We start from the raw sequence: 23,358 nt of genomic DNA on the forward strand, positions 1-23,358 counted from the left end.
GAAGGCTGATCCACTTAAGAAGATGTGAACTGAGATAAGAGGTATGATTTAGTTCCTGTAGAACCCAACAGAATCAGCTTGAAAAACTTGGACTTAATAAGGAGGCTCAGTAAAGTGGACAGCTACAAAGCGAAGAAAAGACTTTCTTAAATCCCTGCAATTACTGGTTAATGAATATAATGGGGAAATAAAATAGAATGGAAACAAGAAAGGTAGGAAATCTGAATTAAAAAAAACCCTAAAAACCTTACTGAGAGATATAAAAATTTAAGAAATAAAGACATGTCATATGCCAGAATGGCAAGATTGACTATTATACAATTTTTAGTTCTTCTCAAATACTGCATTGAGGTTCAATGGAGCCTCAACTGGAATTATTCTTGGGAACCTGTCAAAATGATTGTAATTTATCTAGAAGAACAAATAGATAATATCTACTAAAACTTTGTCAAGAAAGAATGTGGAAGGACTTGCCTTGACAGTTATTAAAATGCCTCATAACGTTATAGTAATTAAAGTAGTATGATATTGGAACAAATAATCAGAAAAAAAGTAGAATGGAATAGAAATCCTCAAATAGATCCCTATCTACGTAAGAACCTGGTATATGATGATAGAAGTAACATAAACCATTGAGGAAGGTATTGGAAAAATAGGATGTTTGAAGAAAAAAGTCAAGTTAGGTCCTGGTCTTATAGCATGTACCAAAATAAATTCCAGATGAATTAAGAATTAAATGTAAAAAACAAAACCATAAAAAATGACCAGAAAACACAGGGGCATAATTATTTTATCTTGTAATGTGAAAGGAATAAATGCATTGAAAGGAATCATTAAGGAAAAGATTAAGTGTATTATATATTTTTAAAAACTTAATTACAATGTTAAGGACATTCCAGGGAAATATTTACAAATGTATTATAGACAAATTACCAGCATCTTTAATGTATAGAACACACACACGCCCATACGTATACTCCAAAAACGCCTCCACAGACAGTAGAAAAAAGCAGTTTACACAAGAAGACAATTTATAGCAGAATCAATATAAGCAATTCATATAAAGATGTTTAGCATTACTAGTAATAACAATTTTTCTACCTATCAAATTGGTGATTAAAAAATAATCATGTTGGTAAAGATGCAGTGAAATAACCTGTACTTTCAAATATAGTTGATAGAAATGTGAATTGGTATCATCTTTCTGGAAAGCAATTTGGAAATGTGCATCCAAATTAAGCCACATCCATGGACACAGTGATCCCATTTTAGGAAACAATCAGAAATGCAAATACGATTAGTAAGGGTGTTCGTTGTTGCCTTATTTAAAATTGCGGAAAATGTGAAACAACTTAAATGTCTGACAATAATGGACTAATTGAAGTTATGATATATTCATATGATGGAATATTTAGTATGTGAATGCTGTTTTCAGTGCTTAAGTAAACAGGGAAGTCTATGAAATAATAAACTGAAATAATACTTTTAAAAGGCAGGGAGAAGAGAAAATCATACAAAACGAGAGAAAAGACGGGATTTTGTGTAGAGCTAGGAATGTGACTCTGAGCAGGCGACTCAGCAGCAAGCAAGCGGAGCGGGTCCTCCGTTTCTGGTGGGCTTGTACTGGGGCACAGTGGGATGCCCTGTAGGGCCGTGCTCAGGAGCGTGCTATCTCCTGGCCACTCTCCCTTTCTCCCACCCTGTGAACCAGAGAGGGGCGTTCTTATAAAGCAGCAGATAACAGACCCCGTGGGTGCCAGGCAGTTTGAGTTCAGATGGCAGTTGGGGTGGTGGCTGACTCCAGCTGCTTGGCACTTGGAGGACCTTGGTGGCTTTCTGCCAGTGGGAGGTGGTAAGTTCAGGGCTGTGCCTATCCCTGGGAAGGAAGAGCGCCTGGTCTCAATGAGCTCATTGCTCAGCAATCCAGAGCCTCCGGGGCTGGTTATTAAACAAATCCTCCTCACCACCTAGAGCAAATTCAACAGAATCTTAAGAGTTTGTTCTCTGTGAGGTGAGGCTGTGGGTGACTCTGATATGGGATTTTTTTTCTAGGTACCATGCCTTACTTTATAATCAGAAAAGAAGCATTATTTAAAAATCATGCAGATAGGCTGGGCGTGGTGGCTCACACCTGTAATCCCAGCACTTTGGGAGGCTGAGGCGGGCGGATCACGAGGTCAGGAGTTTGAGACCAGCCTGGCCAGGCTGGTGAAACCCTGTCTCTACTAAAAATACAAAAATTAGCCGAGCATGGTGTTGCACGCCTGTAATCCCAGCTACTCGAGGGGCTGAGTCAGGAGAATCACTAGAACCCAGGAGGAGGAGGTTGCAGTGAGCCAAGATTGTGCCAGTGCAATCCAGCCTGGGCGATAGAGTGAGACTCTGTCTCCAAAAAAAAAAAAAAAGTCATGCAGATAATTAGAGTTCTATTTGAATATAATTTAAAAAATGAAGTTTTCTTCCCTTAGCAAAGGTCATTCTAAAGACCTTTGAGTGCTTGGGAAAGCAGTATGAACACCCTAAACCCGGCAGGCAGGTGCTGCACCACGCTGACTGTCTTCTGGGGGTCTCCAAGAAATGAAGGACTGTGTGAGGACGTGCGGCTGCAGAGGTCTGGCCCCATCTCAGCTCGGCTGTGCCTTGCCTTGGGAGCTGGATATTCCAGTTATCACTCAGAGGCTTTGCACGTTTCCCTAGTGAGAAGATCTTCTGTTTTATTTTCCAACTCTCTATTTTGAAATATTTACACATTTAGAAAAAAAGAATAGTACAACAAACACCTGTATACCCCCCACCTAGGCTTGGCAGTTGACATTTGGCCATATTTGCCTCACCTTTTTTTTTTTTTTTCATTCTTGCTGAACTATTTTGAAATTAGTAGGTAGCATAACCCTTCACCCCTCAATACGTCAGAAAATGTTTCCTAAAAACAGTCATTAACCTGCATAGTAATCGTATCATATCACTTCTAAGACACTTCAACTAATTCCTTAATATCATTGATACACAACCACCCCTGCAGGTCTCCCAACCTGTTCCCCAAAGGTCTCCCACAGCTCTATTTGGGAGGTGGTGTGGGGTTTTGGGGGTGGTGTGGGGTTTGGGAGGTGGTGTGGGGTGAGACGTTCCCACATTTCATCTGGCCATTCGCTCTCTTTATAGTCTCTTATTCTAGACCAGTCCTCTCTTTAAAATTTTTTTTTCTCATAGCAGTGACTCTTTGAGGAGAGCAGACCAGTTATCTTATAGAATGTCCTATGTTCTGGATTTGCTTGTCTCCTGGTTGTGGGGCAGGCATTTCACTTGTTCATCTATCCCTTTATTAACAATAAAGTTAAAGACAGGCTTAAGGGCTCTATTAGGTTGGGTGCTGTGGCTCCTGCCTGTAATCCCAGCACTTTGGGAGGCCGAGTCAGGAAGATCACTTGAGACCATGAGTTTGAAACCAGCGTGGGCAACAAGGTGAAATTTTTAAAGAATTAAAAAAAAATTAAAGGCTTAATTAGACTCAGGTTAACACTTTAGCAGGAATGCTTCAGAGCTAGTGTTGTGACTTCATGTTACATCCATCGGGAGGCCTGTGATGCAGGTTTTCTCACAGGTAGTGATTCTAGGTTTCATTATTTTCTTTAGAATGATGACAGCAAATTTTCTTCTCTAAAGATACAGTTTTCCCATTGCACTTAGAAAATAATTTCTGGGATAATTCATTGCCCTGTGAATATTCCATTCCCCATTAACTTTTATTTTTTATTTTTTTTATTTTTTGAGACAGAGTTGCTCTCTCTCCCAGGTTGGGGTGCAGTGGCATGATCTCGGCTCACTGCAACCTCCGCCTCCCGGGTTCAAGCGATTCTCCTGCCTCAGCCTCCCGAGTAGCTGGGAATATTATAGGCGCCTGCCACCACTCCCAGCTGATTTTTGTATTTTTAGTAGAGATGAGGTTTCGCTATGTTGCTCAGGCTGGTCTCGAACTCCTGAGCTCAGGCAATCCACCCACCTCGGCCTCCAAAAGCACTAGGATTACAGGGGTGAACCACTGTGCCTGGCCTCCCCATTAACTTTTACCCAATAATTTCAGTGCCAATAATTTTATTGCCTGAATCAATTATTTAATTGGGAATTACAAATAAGGGTTTTTCTAACTCTATGGTTCCTTTTATATTTATTAGTTGGCAGTCTTCTGTGAAAAACAGCTTCCCCCCACCAACTGGGGATGGACTAAATTTTATCCTAAAAAAAAAAAAAAGAAAGTATTTAATTTTTAGATACCAATTTTTAGAGTAAGAAATTGGTTTGATAGTTATCTCTAATAGTGTCAAATGAGTATTTTTTTTTCCTTTTTCTCTTTTTTGAATATCATGGACTTTGGATGTTTTAAAATCTAATATTTTACCCTCAGTTACAGTCACTATTCATTTTTTATTGAGATATAATTCAGATACCATAAAATTCACCTTTTAAAACATACAATTCAACATTTAAAAATGTATTCACAAAGTTGTGGAACCACCACTACTATCTACTTCCAGAATATTCATCCCCTGCCCCCCTGAAAGAAGCCCTGCCCTCTTTAGCAATCACACCCCATTACTCCTTCCCTTCAGCCACAGGCAACCACTCACCTGCTAGTTCTGTCTTGTAGATGTGCCTGTTCTGGACATTTCGTATAAATGGAATCAGACAATATGTGGCCTTTCATGTCTGGCATCTTTCAGCACAGTGTTTCGAGGTTCATTCATGTTTGTAGCACTTCATTTCTAATATTCCATTGTATGGATATACCACGTTTTGTACATCAGTTGATGGATACGTGTACGTTTTGTATGAACAGTTCCCATGGCTTTTCCACTCAAGTTAGGATTTCTTGGTTTAAGCCATGTAGGGTAAAAGGTGGAGCTGAATTTGGTGACTGTGCTTATTGTCAAATGCTGCTGCTTCTGTATGTTGCAGTCTAATGCTGGCGTGCTATGCGGGACACCTAGATGTTGTGAAATATCTCCGAAGACACGGCGCTTCTTGGCAGGCTAGAGACCTGGGAGGCTGTACAGCTCTGCACTGGGCTGCAGATGGAGGCCACTGCAGTGTGATTGAGTGGATGATAAAGGATGGCTGTGAGGTACGGGACCTGCCTTGTTAACCACGCACATATCGTTAAGAATCTGAAATGCTGCTCCATGGGGTCTGGCAGAAGCAGGGCCTTTGATTAGTCAACCTTAGAAATGCTGGAGAAAGTTTTCTGACTTAGCAAGAAAGCCCCTGAAACCTTAGAATGGACATGAGAATGAGCTTTCCGATTGTCATGGGGGTTTATCTTGTGTAGGGAAAAGAAACAAGTCTGAATCCAGAGCTGGACCTGATGCTTCTACTTTCTTTTTCTTTTTTTTTTGAGATGGAGTCTTGCTCTGTCACCCACGCTGGAGTGCAGTGGCGCGATCTCAGTTCATTGAGGCCTCCGCCTCCCAGGTTCAAGCCATTCTCCTGCCTCAGCCTCCCTGGTAGCTGGGACTACAGGCACATGCCACCACGCCCAACTAATTTTTGTATTTTTAGTAGAGACGGGGTTTCACCATGTTGGCCAGGCTGGTCTTGAACTCCTGACCTCAAGTGATCCACCCGCCTCAGCCTCCCAAAGTGCTGGGATCATAAGTGTGAGCCACCGTGCCCAGCCTGTTGTTTCTACTTTGTTCTTTTGTTCATTTGCTTATTTCTCTCTCCATTCAGTCTGTCACCAAAGCTTTACTAAGCATGTACCAGATATTATCTCAAATGGTGGAGATACAAATGTATTAAGAGAGCTCTCATAGCCATTGTGCTTCTTGTTACTTCTAAAATTACGTAATTTTTATTCTTGGTTTGTTTTAAAGATTAGTCATTACAAAAAATTTCCAAAGAGCAAACTGACCATATCAAGAATAGAACATTTCAGTTCTTTGCGTCTTTACCTGGAAACAGGCAAGTGGTCTACTTTTGATTTCATGTTATCAGAAACTGCAAATTTGATTTAGCAAATAGAAGCAGTGTTGTGGGACGTCTATAAGATATTTGAAGATGCGTAATTAGAATTAGGTCAATTATGAAAATTGCTGGTAACTTTGAAAACTTTATTTCAAGACTTTGAAGAAATTAGCTAAAAATTTCAAAGCATGGAACTAAAGAATGATGGACAAAGTTCTGTACTATCTGTGACTGCCAGATGGTGTGTAGAGTGCTGAGAAATTAAGTTGATGACCTGGAAAATCAACTCAAATTGAGAAAAGTCATGTCTCCTGGAAGATGTCAGTAGATTTCTTCTAGTTTGTTTCTGAAGGGTAATTGAGGGAAAGTGAGACTGCAGTTACGGGATCTATCTGGTTCCTGCTGCTGCTTTTGGAGAATTAAGAAAAGTGCCCCCTTATAGGAAAAATCTGTCATTAAAAATTTATTACATTTCTTATTTTCCTTATGTTTTAGAGACAGGCACAGAGGCAGAAGGCTGAGTCTATGGGCTTCCATAGTAGAGCTGGGCCCACGTGCCATCTGTGGTAGTGACAGCCACACACTCCTTGATTGGTTTATGATGAATTCTGGGCAGGTTTTGCACCTAGTGAAAGTCTGTGGTTGAAAAAGAAGGTTGTATTTTGCTGAAAGAAGTCAAGCATCCGGGCCGGGCGCAGTGGCTTATGCCTGTAATCCCAGCACTCTGGGAGGCCAAGGCAGGTGGATCACTTGGAGGTCAGGAGTTCAAGACCAACCTGGCCAACATGGTGAAACCCTGTCTCTACTAAAAATACAAAAATTAGCCAGGTGTGGTGGTGGGCACCTATAATCCCAGCTATTAGGGAGGCTGAAGCAGGAGAATTGCTTGAACCCAGGAGGTGGAGCTTGGAGTGAGCCAAGATTGTGCCACTGCACTCCAGCCTGGGTGACAGAGTGAGACTCCATCTCAAATAAATAAATCATTCACAATAGGGCAAATCTCTGCTATCAACATTTAAATACTGGAGTTTTGGAAATGTAGGCTCTCTGGGCTTCAGATATGAATATACTTATTTGGGATAAATTCCATCTTTCTTTGAAGCACTGGAACTACTTTGCAGAGGACAGGACAATAAGCATGGATGTGTTTACTATAGATTTCCACATGACTGGCCTGGTGGCGGATGGATGATGTCAACATGAGTCTTTCCGTGTTCTGGCAGATGGCTTACCTGATGCTTCTGAAGCCCATGGGAAGGACTTGAGAGCCAATCACCACCTTCTTCCCAAATGTAATGATCATATACTAAGAGTGACTTATTTACTTGGCGACTGACTTATTCATTTCTGCATTTAACGATCCATGTGATCTCAGGAAAGGCACTTCTCTGAGATTTATTTTGATTGTTTGTAAACCAAGAATAAAAATACCTACCTCTGATTAACGTTTAGGACCAAAAGAGAAAGTGTGTGTAAAGAGGGTTGAAAGCTGTGTAAAGCATCATGTGATATGAGGTGCTTATTTTATTATTCTTTAAATATAATGGAGTGTGTTGCCCACAGGTTAGTTCTTTGCATGAAGAAGAGCTGCAAATCCAAATCATGTTACAGTGGATAATCTTATACGTAGAAATACCCTGAAGTGCCCCCAAGATCTCCTGGAAATTCCTTGTTTGTTGTTCCATTCTGATGTTTTACTAAAGCTATGAATCATCTTTGAGTAATTCTTCTGTAACAGATTGTATGTGTGTGTGTGCACGCACATGCTCACATGTGCTTACATGCACATGGTATGCGTGTATGCATACACACGAGTGCATGTGTGTCTGAACACAAACACGTATCTGTCTTTACTTCAGCACCACTCTTCATGGATTGGCGAGGTCTTCATTGGAATTGGAAGTGACAACATTTACATTTTCTTAATCTAAAATATTTTGAAACACTAAATTGAGAGATTTCAGTGTAGAGAAGATGATCAGGAAACAGCCATCTGATTACTGGGTACAGTTTTGCAGAAGCCTTTAGTCAGACTTTTCAGACAGTTTGTGTAATGAATCTGGTTGTTCTGTATTTTACCTGTAGGTCTCCTCCCTAAAATTGATAAGTATTAGTAAGTATAAGGGTGTGTGTATATATTATTACTGTCTCGTTCCAGAAAGGATGTAAAGCTGCTTACAACAATACATAAAAGTAAGAAAAATGAATGCTAGGTGAGGAAAGTTAGGCAAGAGAAAATAAGAACTCACCAGGGGCCAAGTGGAAAGTAGTTCAGTTAATTTTTCTAGCCCATCTTTTTTCCACTTTAAAGGATGTAGATGAAGAAGCCGATGGGGAGACCCTGGGGCCTCTCAGCACCGAAACGTGACTTAAATTAGCACAGTGCAATGAACCAAATATAGAAAGACTGCTATCTCAGTCCGGGTGTTGGGGCAAGCAAATATTCCCTTTATAAGTTTGAATCATTTTAAGAAAAAGAAATTGGGCTCAACATAGCTGTTTCTCTGGCCCAACAGGTAGACGTCGTGGACACTGGTTCAGGATGGACCCCACTCATGAGAGTCTCCGCGGTGTCGGGAAGTCAGAGGGTGGCCTCTCTTCTGATTGATGCTGGGGCCAATGTGAATGTGAAGGACAGAAATGGAAAGACGCCCCTTATGGTAGGTCCTCCTCCCGAAAATAGGCAGTTTTCTACGTGGAATTAAGGTCAGAGCTTTTTCTGTAATTAGACAATTCTTGTGAGTTCAGCCCTGCACCAGCCCTTGGGTTTGACTGTGTGTGTGTGTGTGTTCCCTGTCGGCTTGTTCATAAGGGCATGAGGCTGTCAGTAGAATACTTTTGTTGCCTTTTTACAACTATTTAAGGACTAAAGAACCCCTGTCCCCAGGACCACTGTGGGATCAAAACAGAACTGGTGAAACAAGGAACAAGCTGCTTTTCTGTCCTGGTTTTAGTGTGGAGAGAGGGAGAGTCCATTTTCCATTTTCCCTGGAGTTGCTACCACTGCAGCTGCAGAGGAAGCACTGTGCCTGGCCATGCAAAGCCACAGTGGTCTTTTGGGGTTGCAGGGGGGCTGCTGAGACCCTGCACGTGCCAGGATCACGCCCCCTGCTGTGTGTGCCCTGGAGGGAGAAGCTCATGCACACCACCCTGGGTTTTGTCTTCTAGGTGGCTGTGTTAAATAATCATGAAGAGTTAGTTCAGTTACTTCTTGACAAAGGGGCAGATGCAAGTGTAAAAAATGAGGTAAATGAGTCCATCTTTATGTAAAGATTTTCCTCGGAGGGGGAGAGAAAACATTTATAAGCATGTAAAATTTTTGTTGTTTCCTGTTTCAGTTCGGCAAAGGTGTCCTAGAAATGGCCAGAGTTTTTGACAGACAGGTTGGGATGCTCTTTCTGCCTATCAAGGCTAATTTTATAGTCCTTCTAGACTCAGAAAAACCACCAAAACCCTGGATTACATACCTGTCTGTTTTGTTTGTCTAGAGTGTAGTCTCCTTACTAGAAGAAAGGAAAAAAAAGCAGAGGCCAAAGAAGTCTTGTGTCTGCTGATGAGAGCACCGCTCATCTGTGAAACCCACGTAAAACAAAGTGAACCGTGACTGTTAAACTAGGGATGGGAAATTCTGCATCTTGGGGGGCTGTACATTTATTTATTTAGTTGAAGATTCACTGATCCCACTTTGAAATACATCTTTTTACCTAAGCACGTGCGTATGTGGTGCCATCATTGGGTGTCTGTAGAATGGGGATGTTTTCTTGAACTTGTGCCTTTTGGAGTTAGACATGAAACAAAATATTTATGCACCGGAGCTACACAAACACACATGGGTCTCCCACTCCCGGCTCCTGCCCCGCAAGCTGTCCTTCTACCATGCTAGGCCTTGTTGGAATTCTTTCCCTCATGTGTTTTCAATTAAATCCTCCCCTCCTAACTTAGGGCTTCCAGGCTGGTTGTCAGGCCGCTGCTCCCTCCTGGAGTGGCGCTCCTCCGAAAAGCCCAGGAGTTTTCTCTTCAGCTGTTGGCCTCACATCAAAGCTCAGAATACATATTTCAAGATGCCAATTCTGTTCTATTAGAGGTGTCTGATTGAGGGTCAGCCTTTTTGGCCACAGACAGGTCTAATGTGTTTGCATATACTCATGCCCTGACAATGGAAGATTCAGCCTGCTGATGGGTGGACGATGTAGCCAAAGGGTAGTATATTTTGTCTTCAGAGCAGAAGGTTTTCTGATGCTGATCATGCAGTTCCTAGACAAGGAGGAATTAACCGCAACCATGTCTGCTGGTTGGGAGCTTAAAGACACAAATGTGGTAGAGCTTCAACTCAGCAAACACACTTCAAAATCAGCAAAAAAGTGAGCACACAGACCACATGAATCTTATGTCTTCAGAGAGACACTGGTTAACTTGACCCCATGGGAAAACCAGCTACAAAGGTCTGTAGAGGAGTGGATTTTTTTTTTTTTCCTGTAGGGAAAGACTGATAAAAGGTAATTAAAGCTCCAAAGCTTTTGCTGAGGGGCACAGAGAAAAAGCACACAATTTTATTGACGTTAGCCATCAGCTTTATTCCAAAGAGCCCACAGAATATTCGTTTTAGGAATTGGATTTGTGGACCATATATAGTCCATTCCTTAGATATTTCATGAGTGTTTTACCTTTTGTACAAATGCAAATTCCTTTAGATTTGCCAGATTAGATTTTTAAAACCTCTTTAAAAATTGGAGCACATTTACAACTCTCCAGAGGTCCCTCCTTTGGTTGGTGGTCAATGTTGACGTTCACCTTAGTTTCATTTTTTGGTCTGTTGTAGACTGTATTCACTAGCCTGCTCTATGGAAGGAGCGTACATCCCTTTTAGTTGACATCAAGCTTGGCAAAACTGCCCACCCTCCTGATCGATACTGAACCATATTCTTGAGATCATCTCCCTGGGTTATGGTGGACTGCAGGATTCTTCATGCTCATATGCTATGTATGTTTGCTCTTTTTCTTCTTTTTACTTAATGAGATTAGAAAGTGGCCTATACACTGTTTGAATTTTCCCAAAGAGCAACTCATAGTTTTTATTAGCTCTACTTTATTCTAATGAACTTATCCTTAGGTCTACAAATTCATTTCTTCTATTTTTTCCCCTGGGTTTATTTTATTGTTCCTTTTATAACTTATAGTAGATATTAAATTCCCTTTTTCACCCTTTACTAATTAATTTATAGATTTAGGGCTATGAATTTTCCCCCAGCAGTGCTTTAGTCACATTATCATAGAAGTTTTCTAAACTTTTCTAATGAAAAATTCAACTGGGAGAACTTGCTAAGTACACATTTCGTAGCCCCATCTCTGCTCTCTGAATTGGAATCTCCAGGGAAAGGGCATGAGCAATGGATTTTAATGGATTTGAACAAGCATCACAAGTGAGTTCTTCTAATTCTAAGAGCTTGAGAATCCCTACCATCACATGTGCTATTAGAAATGTTTTCACTTGCTGTTTTCTAATCTGCAATTCATCTTTGAAAACTAATGAATCAATTCATTTCTAGGGTATGGAATTATTTTTTGAGAATTTTTTTTTTCCTCCAAGGCACTTGGAAAGATGATATATTCTGTATGTTTGGAGTATCCTGTTTGATAAATAGCAATTATGTTTGAAGTTTTGTATGTGTTAATTTTTGCCAGCTTGTGTGATCATAGGTGGAGAGTGGTAAGAATAAAGACTCCTTCAGCTGGGTGCTGTGGCTCACACCTGTAATCCCAGCATTTTGGGAGGCCAAGGTGGGTGGATCATGAGGTCAGGAGTTTGAGACCAGCCTGGCCAACATAGTGAAACCTCGTCTCTACTATAAATACAAAAATTAGCCAGATGTGGCAGCACATGCCTGTAATCCCAGCTACTCAGGAGGCTGAGGCAGGAGAATCACTTCAAGCCAGGAGGCGGAGGTTGCAGTGAGCTGAGATAGCACCATTGCACTCCAGCCTGGGTGACAGAGTGAGACTCTGTCTTAAAAAACAAAAAAAGACTCCTTTATTCTTGTTAGCATTTTGTATATGTATTTTTTTTTTGTATTTTCTGTAGTTTCATTAAGTTGTTTCATTAAGTTGGATGCTGTGTTTCTTAAACTTGTAAATAGGTATCTATTTACACTTAGATTTTTCATACACTTAGATTTTTCATACCAAATAACTCCGATATTGTCTCTACCACTGCTTGCTTGCTTTTTGGATTTCTTATGTAAATAGATGAGTTTTAAAAAATTAGGTTATACATTCACATTGTTCAAAAACCATATCATGCCCCACCCCCCATGTTGTGTGTGAGCATCTTCCTTCCTGTGCCACGGTCTCACACGTTCATGAGGTTGGTAGCACACACCCCTTACGCACCCCCACCCTGCCAACCATTCTTCTTAGTTTCTTATGTACTGTTCGAAAATTTTCTCAAGCATCTATAAATGAATGAGAATACATTTTTCTACATGAAGGCCTTCCACCAATTTTTGTAACATTCTCAGTAACAAATGAGAGACACATTGATATTTACCTTTATACTATTTATTGGGTTTAATATTCATAACAATAACTTTTTCCAGTGAAATAGCAGGTTGTGTTTACCTGTCGAACCCCAATATGAGAAATGTGTACAAAAGCAACAGACTGTGATATAAAAAGGTATGTGAAAAAATTAGCAAACCAAAGCATGATAAATGGATGAAGCACTATAAAATTACGGTGCTGGTTTACATAACTGTATCTTTAATCTGTACTGTGCTAAGTAGCCTATAGCCAAGTTTTAAAGAGTTACAGGAACAGTTGCCACACATTCAAAGAACAAGCATTCACTGCAGACTCCCGATTTGACCTGAAGGGAGGGACAGGAGAATGAGTCACTCTGCCACCACTCTTCCTGCCTTGGATTTGTAGAGGATTTTTTTTTTGGTCTAATTTGTCTTTCCTATCACTGCCCTACTAAGGTACCTGCTTACAGGCCATGAAAATAAAACGCCATTCAACTTTGTTCTTGTAAAACTAAAATAATCACATGATACTTATTCTTTGGAGGATTTAAAATGTGCTAAATAGAGGACTAAAGAGTTACCTTATAGGAGAATCATGGGGAGCAGAGAAACTGCTTTTTGAAGATGATGTGGAAGGTCAGGGTGGGTTACAGGGCATTCAACCTGGAAGAGCTGAATAGCTTTACATTGAGAATTACTTTGTATGTTAAATCTCTGGCCATCATTATCCATTATTGGATATTTTAACAATTTTATAGTTATTCTTAATTTTTCTCATATGAAACTGTAATGGCTGTACTAGAAGCTGCCATTACTGTTCCAAAAAGTAAAGGGGATTTTCTCTACAAAAGGAAAGAAAATGGCACATTTACATATAGGTAAGTAGCTTCTGGAAACATCCTCACTGCACAGAAATGGTTCTCAGCATGGGGCTCCCAAACTTTCTTAGAGTGTCATTTTAGTATCAGAGTTTTCAAATAGGTTTAAAAGCAGTAAATGTCAATAGGAACTTTAAGGTGAGTCGAGAATTTTGTAATTATAGATAAGTTGATTTTCTATGGCTAACTTCCCCTTCTAATTAGAACAAGACATTGGGTGGGAGGTCCTCTGCTGGACTCAGGCTGGTGGGGTTGCTCTGGGCTGCAGCCCTGGAGAAGGTTGGGCTTTGGGCCTCCCTTGGGTGGGCCTTGTTAGGGACAGCCACACACTGCAGCAGTCACCACTTTGGCTGATCTAAAGTAGCAATGGAAGAAGTAGTGATTTGACTGTCAGAAACTGGAGACGCATCGGCCTGTGGTTTGACCTGGGAAAGGGGCTTGTGTCTGGGTGATAGGGAAAGGTAAACAGATGTATTAGCCACTGGCTTCCTGTGGGCAGCTGTGTTGAATCAGCCTGCTGCTGAGTCACAGGGAGTAACTGCAGCTGCCTAGGGCTGGCTTCTAGCATGGGAGAGGAGAAGAAAAGGGGTCCTGCAATGTCCCCCAGCAGCCTGTCATAGTGTGTGAAACTCCTAGCCTGAGAGCCCCACCTCTGGTCGGCACTAGTGTTGGGAGACTTCTGGGAGGGTTTGTGACTTTCAGCTGGGTAACTGGTGTTTGGCTGGGGCCATCCTGAGCGCAGTGAGGAAGGATCTCCAGCCTGAGTGTGCTGTGGGCCCCCCGAATACGTAGGGGAGCCCTGCATAGCAGTTTTGAAATGAGTACACCTCACGAGGAAAGAGGTCGGGGTGCATGAGAAAGATCTGGCCCTGCTGCCCTGGCACCACCTTGTGCCCTTTCTACTGTTGGGGGTCTCAGTGGCTCAGAGTGCTTAGTAAACATCAGTGGCAAGGGGGCAGGAGGATGCTCAGCCCTGCCAGTCAGCCCAGCACCAGGCTCTTTTTAGCACCGTGGAGACCATAGGCTCCTTAAGAACATTTTGACACAGTTTTAGCAGTTTTTTTTTTTTGAGGATGCATTGATGTATTGATTTGCCAGGGAACAATAGCCTATAGTTCAGCCTGAGAATTCTCATAAAGTTAAGAAGGCATAAAAATGTCCCCTCCGAGACTTGTCAGGCGTATTGACTCTCCTACAGTTTAATTTGCTGCTTTTGTGGTTTCTGTGATGTCATCCCACATGTGTAAGCTGGAAAAATCCACGCTGGGAAGTGTAACCTCCTGTGTGTATTTCCACAATGGAGAATGTTAGGCTTCATTTCCCTTGGTTGCTACACATCTGATTACATGTGTCAGGAAACAAACTTAAAAAATTTCAGGAGACAAACCTTTCAGCGGAATTGCCTGGAACCCATGAAGTGAGGTCATAAAACCTACAACTATAATAAGCTGTAGGAAGAAAAGTAGCCTCTGGGCTACTTTGTGTCTAGTCACATTGACTTTCCAGGTGATGGCCCTACAAAACTCAAACCACCTCTATTATTCATGCCTATACAGTCTTTTAAAAAAAATACTAGATTACCATTGAAATATAAGTATTGATTTTTTTGTTTTGAGGATATAAAAAAGAATACTCCACCCCCTGCCTCCCCCAACCACAAAACACCCTGGTTATTGGTTCCTAAGTATGTTAAAATGGAATTTGCTGCTAAATATGCTTCACTTGATAAATACTGCATCTTGGAAGGATTAATACTGTCCATATTGTAAGGGAATATTAGTTTAAATATGTTCTTATTCAGAAATAAAATGCATGGCTCTATAATAACACATTAGTACTGTAGAGATAAGAATGTGTCATCAGCCATGGCCCCTAAGTGGCCATTGATGACATGGCATAAGATCACAGTTTTAACCTCCTTTAATATCAAACTCTTCCTGGCTCTCTGAAATAGAAGCATAGGAATTACAGCTAAGAACAAACAACAAAAGTAAAACTCAGTTCATATCCTCTTATAATAGGAGGAAGGGCTAACATGCCAGATCTAGGGATTTGGGCATCTAAAAAGACAATGCCCACATAATGCACCATAAAATTCTGTAAACCTTTTTAATAGTGTATATATGTTTGGCTTTAGTACAATTACCAAGTGTAATATCAGTTACAGTAATTCTGTATGTATCTCAGCAGTATTATTTTCCAGCATGGCTTTACATTTTTAAGAACTTAATAACTATAGAATAAACAGATGCATGTTATACGAGTTGGAATGTATTAGAGCTGGGTTCCCTTTTGTGTGTTTGTGTCACGTGTTTAGTTTATCCATAGTCATGAATACTATGTTGCCTAGATACAGTGGGGAACACCGGGAAAGTGAAATGCAGTTTTGTTTTCTGGAAGGCAAACCAAGATTCTTGGTACATATTTTTCTGTTTTAAGGCATAGGAAAACTGTTGACCCCCAAAAAACACTCAGAGTGAATTATGTAACTCTTGTCAATTGTCTTCTAATGTGAAAACCAGTCATACATGACCCCTCCAGAAGACAGGCATCATGGCATTTTACCTTATCTGAGTATTTTTGTATTTCTCATGCCATTAGTCACCTTAAAGACCTTGTGAAACATGGCTCCCTAGTCAGGCATTTGAAGAGTGAAAAGTTCAAGGGGATGCTGCCCAGGCCAGCATCTTATAATACTTAGGAAGTTGATAAGCAAGTTGATTTCCTTATCACATTCTGTGATGCTCAACAGGTAGGTTGCAAGTGTTTAAGAAATAGGTTCAGACTCTGTTAAAAGCATCTTTTAAAGATTCCTGAAGCCAGGCTGGAAAAAGGATGCCCCATAGAGAAGGTTCTTTGTCCAATATCTATGAATAATGATAGCAGACATGGATTATACCCATGAACATCACATTCCATTTGGTTGTAGTTTTTGCAAGCATAGTCTGCCTAATTTTTAATAAGTTGAACCTTGCAGTAAACAGACTTGATTGACTAGATCCGGTTAATGGTTCACATCTGAAAATAGTTGTGGTCCCATGGAAAGCCTCATCTGTCTGAATACAGGATCACTGTGTTACAGTTTGTGGTGATTTGCTCAGCTCCAAGCAGTACAGGGAGGTGGCGGTTTGCAGTGTCTAGGCAGTAGGTTTCTTGCAGAAACACCACCTTTCCCAATCTAAATAACCTACCGGTGGCAGTGCTCTAGAAAGGACAGCGAGAAAAAGAAGTGCTTGGCATTTCTATCAAGCACAGCCTTGAGTGACACTACAGATCCCTTCCAAACATGCTCACGGCTGGTCAGCTCAGGGTCAAGTTCCGCGTTGTCTAGTGTTCCAGTCTCTATCCTGGTGTGGCTACACCTTAAGATTCCTGTCTGCAACCCAGGTTCTCTCCAAAGCTTCCTGGCCAGAAGCCAGATTTCTCCCAGCTGTCCCTGGGAGCCTGCCTGCCAGTTGTCAATGGGGCACAGGGCCTCCCTGAAAGCCAAACACAGCTTGGACCTGAAGCCCCTTGGCTCTGGCCTGAGATGGGGAATCCAGAAAATCAGCTGAGGTTCTACTTGGGGTCTAGCATAGCTGGGGGTAGTTGGGGGACTGCTTTCCAGTAAGGCCTTGATCAGAAAGCAGACACATCCTGTCCAGAATCCCATCAAGCAGGATATTTCAAGTTCACTAAAATACTAAAAGCACAACAAGCCTTCCTGCCATGGAAAACTCAGTGATGGTAAAAATGCCTACTTACAGTGCACTGCACTGTAATCAACATTCTGCATAAATTAATAATTTACAAGTACCTGAGCAAGTAGACAGAGCACCATAGCACAGCACAGCACTGACGGCAGTAGCTCAAAGTTCTTATAGTAATGATGTTTTAAACATTAAAAAAAATCCTAAAAGTTGGTACAAAAAACTCCAACTGGAGCTGAAAGATAGTGCAAACTTCTGTCTTCACTGTTGAAAAAAAGGTGTCAGCTTCTCACTTAATATAGGCGGTGTGGGTGGATCTGGGCACTTGGTGTGGATATTGCGGAGCAGGTCTGAATGAAGAGAAAAAGAAATGATCAGAGGCCTTGAGAAGTAATTCTGAGGATAGAGAGGTCTGGGGTTGGAGATGTATTCTGATAGTCTGAAGCGTTTTCTGTGTCAGATACCACTGCCTCTCATAACGGGGGTGGGAAACCTCTCTCCAAAGCCGTACTTCCCACCCACAAGTCAACTCTAGACCAGCACTGTCCCACAGAAAAAATGTGAGCTACACAAGAAATTTTAAATTTTCTAGTAGCCACATAGAGAAAGGTGAAATTAATTTTAGTAACACATTTAACTCAGTATAGCTGGAGGATTATTTCAACAGGTCATCAATAGAAAAAAATTGATAGTTGATATTTTAGGGTACTAAGTCTTCAAAATACAGTAAGACTTTTACCAGGCACAACATGCCTAGCAGTCCCTGCATCCCACAGCACAGCTCCAGAGAACAGGGAGCAAAGCGGGCACCCAGTATCCCTAAAAAATGAAATGTGCAGGACAGGACCAAAATCAGCAACTGACAGAGGTAAGATAGGCCACAGCTTGAGGGCATTTAAGAAAAAGGGCTTCCCCTCATTGTGTTCAAGTCGTGTTTCTTCCTCAGAACAAGAAAAATAACTTCAACATGCAAACCACAATGAAATAATTAGGATGCTATGCAATTTTTTTCTATTTATGAAGTCGGGAATTAAACAATTGTGCTGACCCTTTGACCGCCTTTATCTCTGAGATTTATTAGGCAGCTCTTTCTTTCATGGGCCAAACATTCTTCCCAAGAGCTGTAATGAAATCACTCCAGTGTGTCTTCTCCTTCAGAGATACAGGATTACTGAACCTAGGGCCTGGCCAACACAGTACCTTTGGTTCTTTTGAGCTCACAAAGCAGGCTTCCTGCCAAGAGGGCATCTTTGGCTATGGGTTTAACTCATCTGTGTGCTGGTAAATGTTGAACAGCCCATGGGGTTGGGGGCAGGAAAGCCTGATTTGCAGTGTTTGCCAATGTCCGTGGTGTAAATACTCCCCCTGTGGCTGGTTTCAAGCTACCACCTGACATCACTAAACATGGAAGAGATGCAGGCAGCCACCATGACCTAGGTTTTCTGCCATACAGAAATAATGGATGAGTGCAACCTCAAGAGCACAGACAATTATAGCAAAATGGAGAAAAATGTAAAGTGAGTTTTGAGTACTTATTACCTTTTTTCTAATATATCATAAATTTGTATAATTTAATCCTTAATATTGGCTAGGTTTAACACCTAGCTTGCAAAATTCCTGGAAATTTGTTCTCTCTCACCAACCAGGGTGAGCTGGCTCCCCTACACCATGGGGTTAGCCTCCCAGCATAAGTTGGGATTGAGGTCTCTGCCTTCCTAGTGGACCAAGCAGGATAAGCTGTGAAAGGTGATTCCTTTTGCCCATTGTCCCGCTGCCAGGCAGCTGCTTTCCCTTACTCCCCATATGTCCCTTGCTCCAGCTATATGCCTCCAACCCGACTAATGTCTCAGGACCTCAGGAACTGGGCAGATTCTGCTGAGAGTTGTGGAGGTGGGCATTGAGATGGTCTGAATCTGTGTTCCTGCCCCAGTCTCATATCAAATTGTAATCCCCAAAGTTGAAGGTGGGGCCTTGTGAGAGGTGACTAGATCCTTCATGAATGGTTTAGCACCATCTCCTTGGTTCTAAGTGATAGGAGTTCTCATTAAATCTGGTTGTTTAAAAGTGTGTGGCACCTCCCCTTTTTCTCCTGCTCCAGCCATGTGAAGTGCTGGCTTCCCCTTCCGCCATGACTGTAAGTTTCCTGAGGCCTCTCCATAAGCATATGCTGCCGTACTTCCTGTATAACCTACAGAACTGTGAGCCAATTGAACCTCTTTTCTTTATGGCAATGTGAGAACAGACTAACACAGGTGTCCAGTCTTCATACTGTCATGCTACTTGGTAGCTCCTCTTTTTCTTTGTGTCTTACAGGCCTGACTTTCTGAGGTACTGTAGTTTTATGACATCTTGATTTGCTCTCTTAGGTCCACTGTGGCTGTTGATAGGCACTGTGCGCCAATGCCTGTGATTATAAGCTCACGTGGACTGCTTCCTTCCCGGTAATTGTCATGTCTATTTTACGGTATTCCCAGTTGTAGGGACAGCAGGAAGCACGGCCTAGACTACCGCACCCCTGTCCTGGCTTGGATTAGTTGTGGTTGGTCCCACAAGAGTTAGAGAAAGAGATGGGCATGGCATGTCACACAAACCTGAGGGGTGCCAGGCGGAACCCAGTCTCCCGTTGTCCTGGGGTCCTGGCCAAGGCATGAGTGAGCCGAGTTGTTCTGGCCAGAGGATCTGCAGGCAGAGGCTTCTGAGGGGGGTTTGGCTTACAGGTCCCCTGCAATAAACATAGGGTTAGGCAGGGTCACTTTCCAGGAGCCAGTGGAGGCCCCTGAGAAGCAGGGCCTGCCACTTGGCACAGGCCCTGATTCCTGAATATCATCCTCTCACTATACAAGGTGGGTGGAGGCTGACCTCTGTTAATCTTCTTGCCAAAATTTTCTGTAACATTTAAGACTTATCCATGGATCGTAGTTATAAGCACTCAACTGTGGGGCTTCTGGACTGCCCCTGGGCCCTGGGGTAGCGTTGATGTTGGGGTTTCTCTGCCAGTGTCACCCTGAGGATACACACTTTCCTGTGCTTTTAGTTAGGCAGCTTCTCTGTTCACCCTAAAATGAGAAGTTGGTGAAAATCTTTCCAAACATCACATTCGTTTCTTCAGTTTTGCCAACATCACATAGCAGGACTCGTTCATCTGTGGGTGGATTAGACGGTGAGGATGGTTGTGCTCAGTCTGCCACGTGCAGGCGCTGTTCCACATGTTGCTCCGATGGCTCCGCGAAATGCACTGAAGTTCTTCCACTAGATACTTTCTCATAAGCTCAAAGAATTGATGCAGTGGTCTGAGGGGCAAGTCAAGCTTTGTAAACACACTAAGGGGCAAGGCTGTGTTGACCAGAAGCCAGTGTGAGGAAGCTGGCCAGGGGAGGTGGGGTTATTCCACGCTGGGTTTTAGCCAAAAATGATGCTTTGGGACTTGTGCAAGTCACTTGACCTCTTTCTCTGGAAAATGTGGGGGAAAAGACCTATCTCAGCATTGTTATGAGGATTAAAGAAAATAATGTATAGGAAGTTCCCAGCACACAGATAATAGTTATTAATATCAGCATTCCTTCATGCCGCAATTTAAAAATGTTTAGTAGAAATAGAAGAAAAACGGCGGGGCATGGTAGCTCATGCCTGTAATTCCAGCACTTTGGGAGGTCGAGGCGGGCGGATCACCTGAGGTCAGGAGTTTGAGACCAGCCTGGCCAACATGGTGAAACTCTGTCTCTACTAAAAATACCAAAAATAAGCCTAGCATGGTGGCACATGCCTGTAATCCCAGGCTATGCAGGAGGCTGAGGCAGGAGAATCGCTTGAACCCTGGAGGCAGAGGTTGCAGTGAGCTGAGATCGTGCCACTGCACTCCAGCCTAGGTGACAGAGCGAGACTGTCTCTCAAAAAAAAAAAAACGCCCCTTTTTTTCGTGGGGCCCCTCCTGTGGATACCCGTGAGAGGGGTTCATTGGAGCTGTGTCCAGAAGTCAGTAAGTGTTGGACACATCTCTGCTCTTGGCCCCAGGTGAATGTGGGTGCCATGTCTTGTCTTTGAAGCCTGGAAACACTCATGAATGCACAGAACGTCTGTTGGAAATGGTGCTAGAACCTCCAGGGAGACCACCCCTAATAATTAAATGCTTCAATTCACCATCATAGGACCCAGTATATATCTAGCAACACTCAATGATTTCAAACACTTGAGTTGAATTTCTCTCACAGTGCCTATCATATGAAAATTACATTTATAGCAGTTGGGGCTCAGCTGAAAGAATGCAACAATATAATCACCATTTAACATATCTTTGTAAAGCAAAGGAAGCTACCACAGAAGTTTGTAAATCACAAGTGTCCACAGGTGTGTGGAAGATAAGCTGAGTTGGAACAACGGACACATTGGGCTAGGAAAAAGTCCCTGAACAAGGGACAGACTTATAAGTGATATTTCTACATTAGTTTTCATTAAAAGAAACATTAAATAGAAAAAATTCCCTAGCTAGGAATAAAGGCCATATAATGTGCCCAAGAGCATGGATTGTTTACATATTCAACCAGTTCCACATACACAGTATCCTCACTGGTAGAGCGGGGATGATCATAGTCCCTTCCTCCCGGGTGGATGTGAGGGTTAAATGAGATATTGAGGCTCCTAGCACAGGGCCTGGCATGCAATAACCCATGAGTGTTGTTAGCTGCTGCTGGATTACAACTATTATTAATGGAGTGAATTTACCACCAGAAAGCACCATAACCCTACCAACAAATTTTGGATAATTAACTAAGGTAACAAATCAAGCTCCCCTTCCTATAGATAACAGAAAACTGTGAGCAAGACATGAGTGTGTCATATAAAAATGGATGTATGCACTCATCAAATTGAAATAATTAGCAATACTAGTTTTGCTGCTAAGTATGACTAAGCTGTCTTGGCAATAAAGATAACGTCAGGTTTTTATTGCAATGCTGGAGAAAAAGTGAGGTATGTATCACAATATATTTGGATTTATCATGGAAACATAGGAGATAGGTTAGCCATTCATTCTAGTTTGCCTAGGACATTCCCAATTTATGTTTATCGTCCTGTTTAATTATTAATCACACTCTCTCAGGCATGTCTCCTACTTTAGAAGATAAATTATATGGTCACCATAGTGGTGAAAACCCAAATGACTGAGATGCTGATTGAAGGGTCTGACCTCCAACCTGGGGATCAGCACAGGCACCATCTGCTTCTTCCAGCCATGGCCAGGACATGGTTTGGATGGAAGCATGACACAGGTTGCAAGCAAAGATGTTGCCTAGGTAAGATGCTGCCTTCCTGCCAGGGCTTAACTGGGACAGAATGGCCATGGAACAGTGGGGTTAGTCCAAGATGTGCCTTCACTCCTTAGACATTAGGCATGGAGGTGTGGAACCTATGATGCAAGAAGCACCAGCTGCACATTTTGACCCTGGAGGAAAAGATGAAATTGCCATGCTGTCTTCTAGGTGTTGCTTTTCATTCTGCCTTTGCAAAACCTAAACCTGAACCTCTCCCAGAGTGCTCACCAAGCATCATCTGAAGGGAGCTGAGAAATGACTCTAGGCAGATTGCTCACACATGATAAACATTTCTTTAAATCTATTTTCATTTTAAACAAGGAAATGAATTCAAACCTCATTCTTATGCCCTCTTAACTTCTTCCAGATATTGAAGAAAAATCCAGGTATGCTATTAAATAGGGCTGTTCCATTCTTCTATATTCTGCTCATGTTCTGGCAATAGCCACATATTTCAAATTTTTTAGAGGTTTCAAAACAATTTTAAATCCAAATATAACCACTTTGCCTTGACCAGCATCATGAAGAAGTCTCAGCTGTTATCAACTTCACATGGTAAACGAGAGTAAACATGCCCTGCTTATCCAGAGAAATCTCTGTAGGAAGACTGGAATTCATCACAGGAAAATGCCAGAGATGCCCCAGAGATCCCTGACAAGCTTATGCAGGGCTGGTGCGGCATCAATATGTTTCACTGTGCAAATTCGGTCTACCTCTAGCTAAAAACAATTGTGGGAATTATGGCTATAGATCAGAATATAAATGTCATAAACCCTAATGCAGGTATCATGGAACTCGCCAAAGTTGACAGGCGGGTCTTCCATTTCCAGTAACATGGCAGGCTCTGTTGTGCCCTACCCCTTCTCTGATAACCACCAAGAGTTACAAGACAGTAAATGTTTTCAATCTAAGTGAAAGCAGCAGCTTGGAGAGGGAGTAGTAACTGAAGATGGAGGTATCTGCCAAGTTAAGGAAACCTAAATGTGGGTTTTGATACTCTTTCACAGTG

At 42.0% G+C, this 23,358-nt stretch overlaps 2 protein-coding genes across 19 annotated transcripts in view; one reads left to right on the forward strand and one right to left on the reverse strand.

The window, feature by feature from the left end:
• Positions 1-9,666, forward strand: part of FANK1 (fibronectin type III and ankyrin repeat domains 1) — a 128,385-nt gene extending 118,719 nt beyond the window's left edge. For 11 of the 17 annotated variants that reach the window (XM_054523034.2, XM_054523035.2, XM_054523040.2 and 8 more), the window contains 5 exons: positions 4,954-5,119; positions 8,475-8,618; positions 9,127-9,204; positions 9,297-9,341; positions 9,447-9,666. In XM_054523034.2, the coding sequence (XP_054379009.2) occupies positions 4,954-5,119; positions 8,475-8,618; positions 9,127-9,204; positions 9,297-9,341; positions 9,447-9,512 (499 nt within the window). In that variant the 3' untranslated portion in view covers positions 9,513-9,666. The remainder of the gene's footprint in view (positions 1-4,953; positions 5,120-8,474; positions 8,619-9,126; positions 9,205-9,296; positions 9,342-9,446) is intronic. The other 6 variants (XM_054523042.2, XM_054523043.2, XM_024253356.3 and 3 more) reach the window with 1 other exon arrangement.
• A 5,783-nt stretch (positions 9,667-15,449) lies between these two features.
• Positions 15,450-23,358, reverse strand: part of ADAM12 (ADAM metallopeptidase domain 12) — a 377,221-nt gene continuing 369,312 nt past the window's right edge. For both annotated transcript variants that reach the window (XM_054523029.2, XM_024253866.3), the window contains 2 exons: positions 19,635-19,765; positions 15,450-17,393 (listed from right to left, as the gene is read on the reverse strand). In XM_054523029.2, coding sequence (XP_054379004.2) covers positions 17,333-17,393; positions 19,635-19,765 — 192 coding nt within the window. In that variant the 3' untranslated portion in view covers positions 15,450-17,332. The remainder of the gene's footprint in view (positions 17,394-19,634; positions 19,766-23,358) is intronic.

This window comes from Pongo abelii, chromosome 8 (genome assembly GCF_028885655.2).
Source record: "Pongo abelii isolate AG06213 chromosome 8, NHGRI_mPonAbe1-v2.0_pri, whole genome shotgun sequence".
Lineage (NCBI taxonomy): Eukaryota > Metazoa > Chordata > Mammalia > Primates > Hominidae > Pongo > Pongo abelii.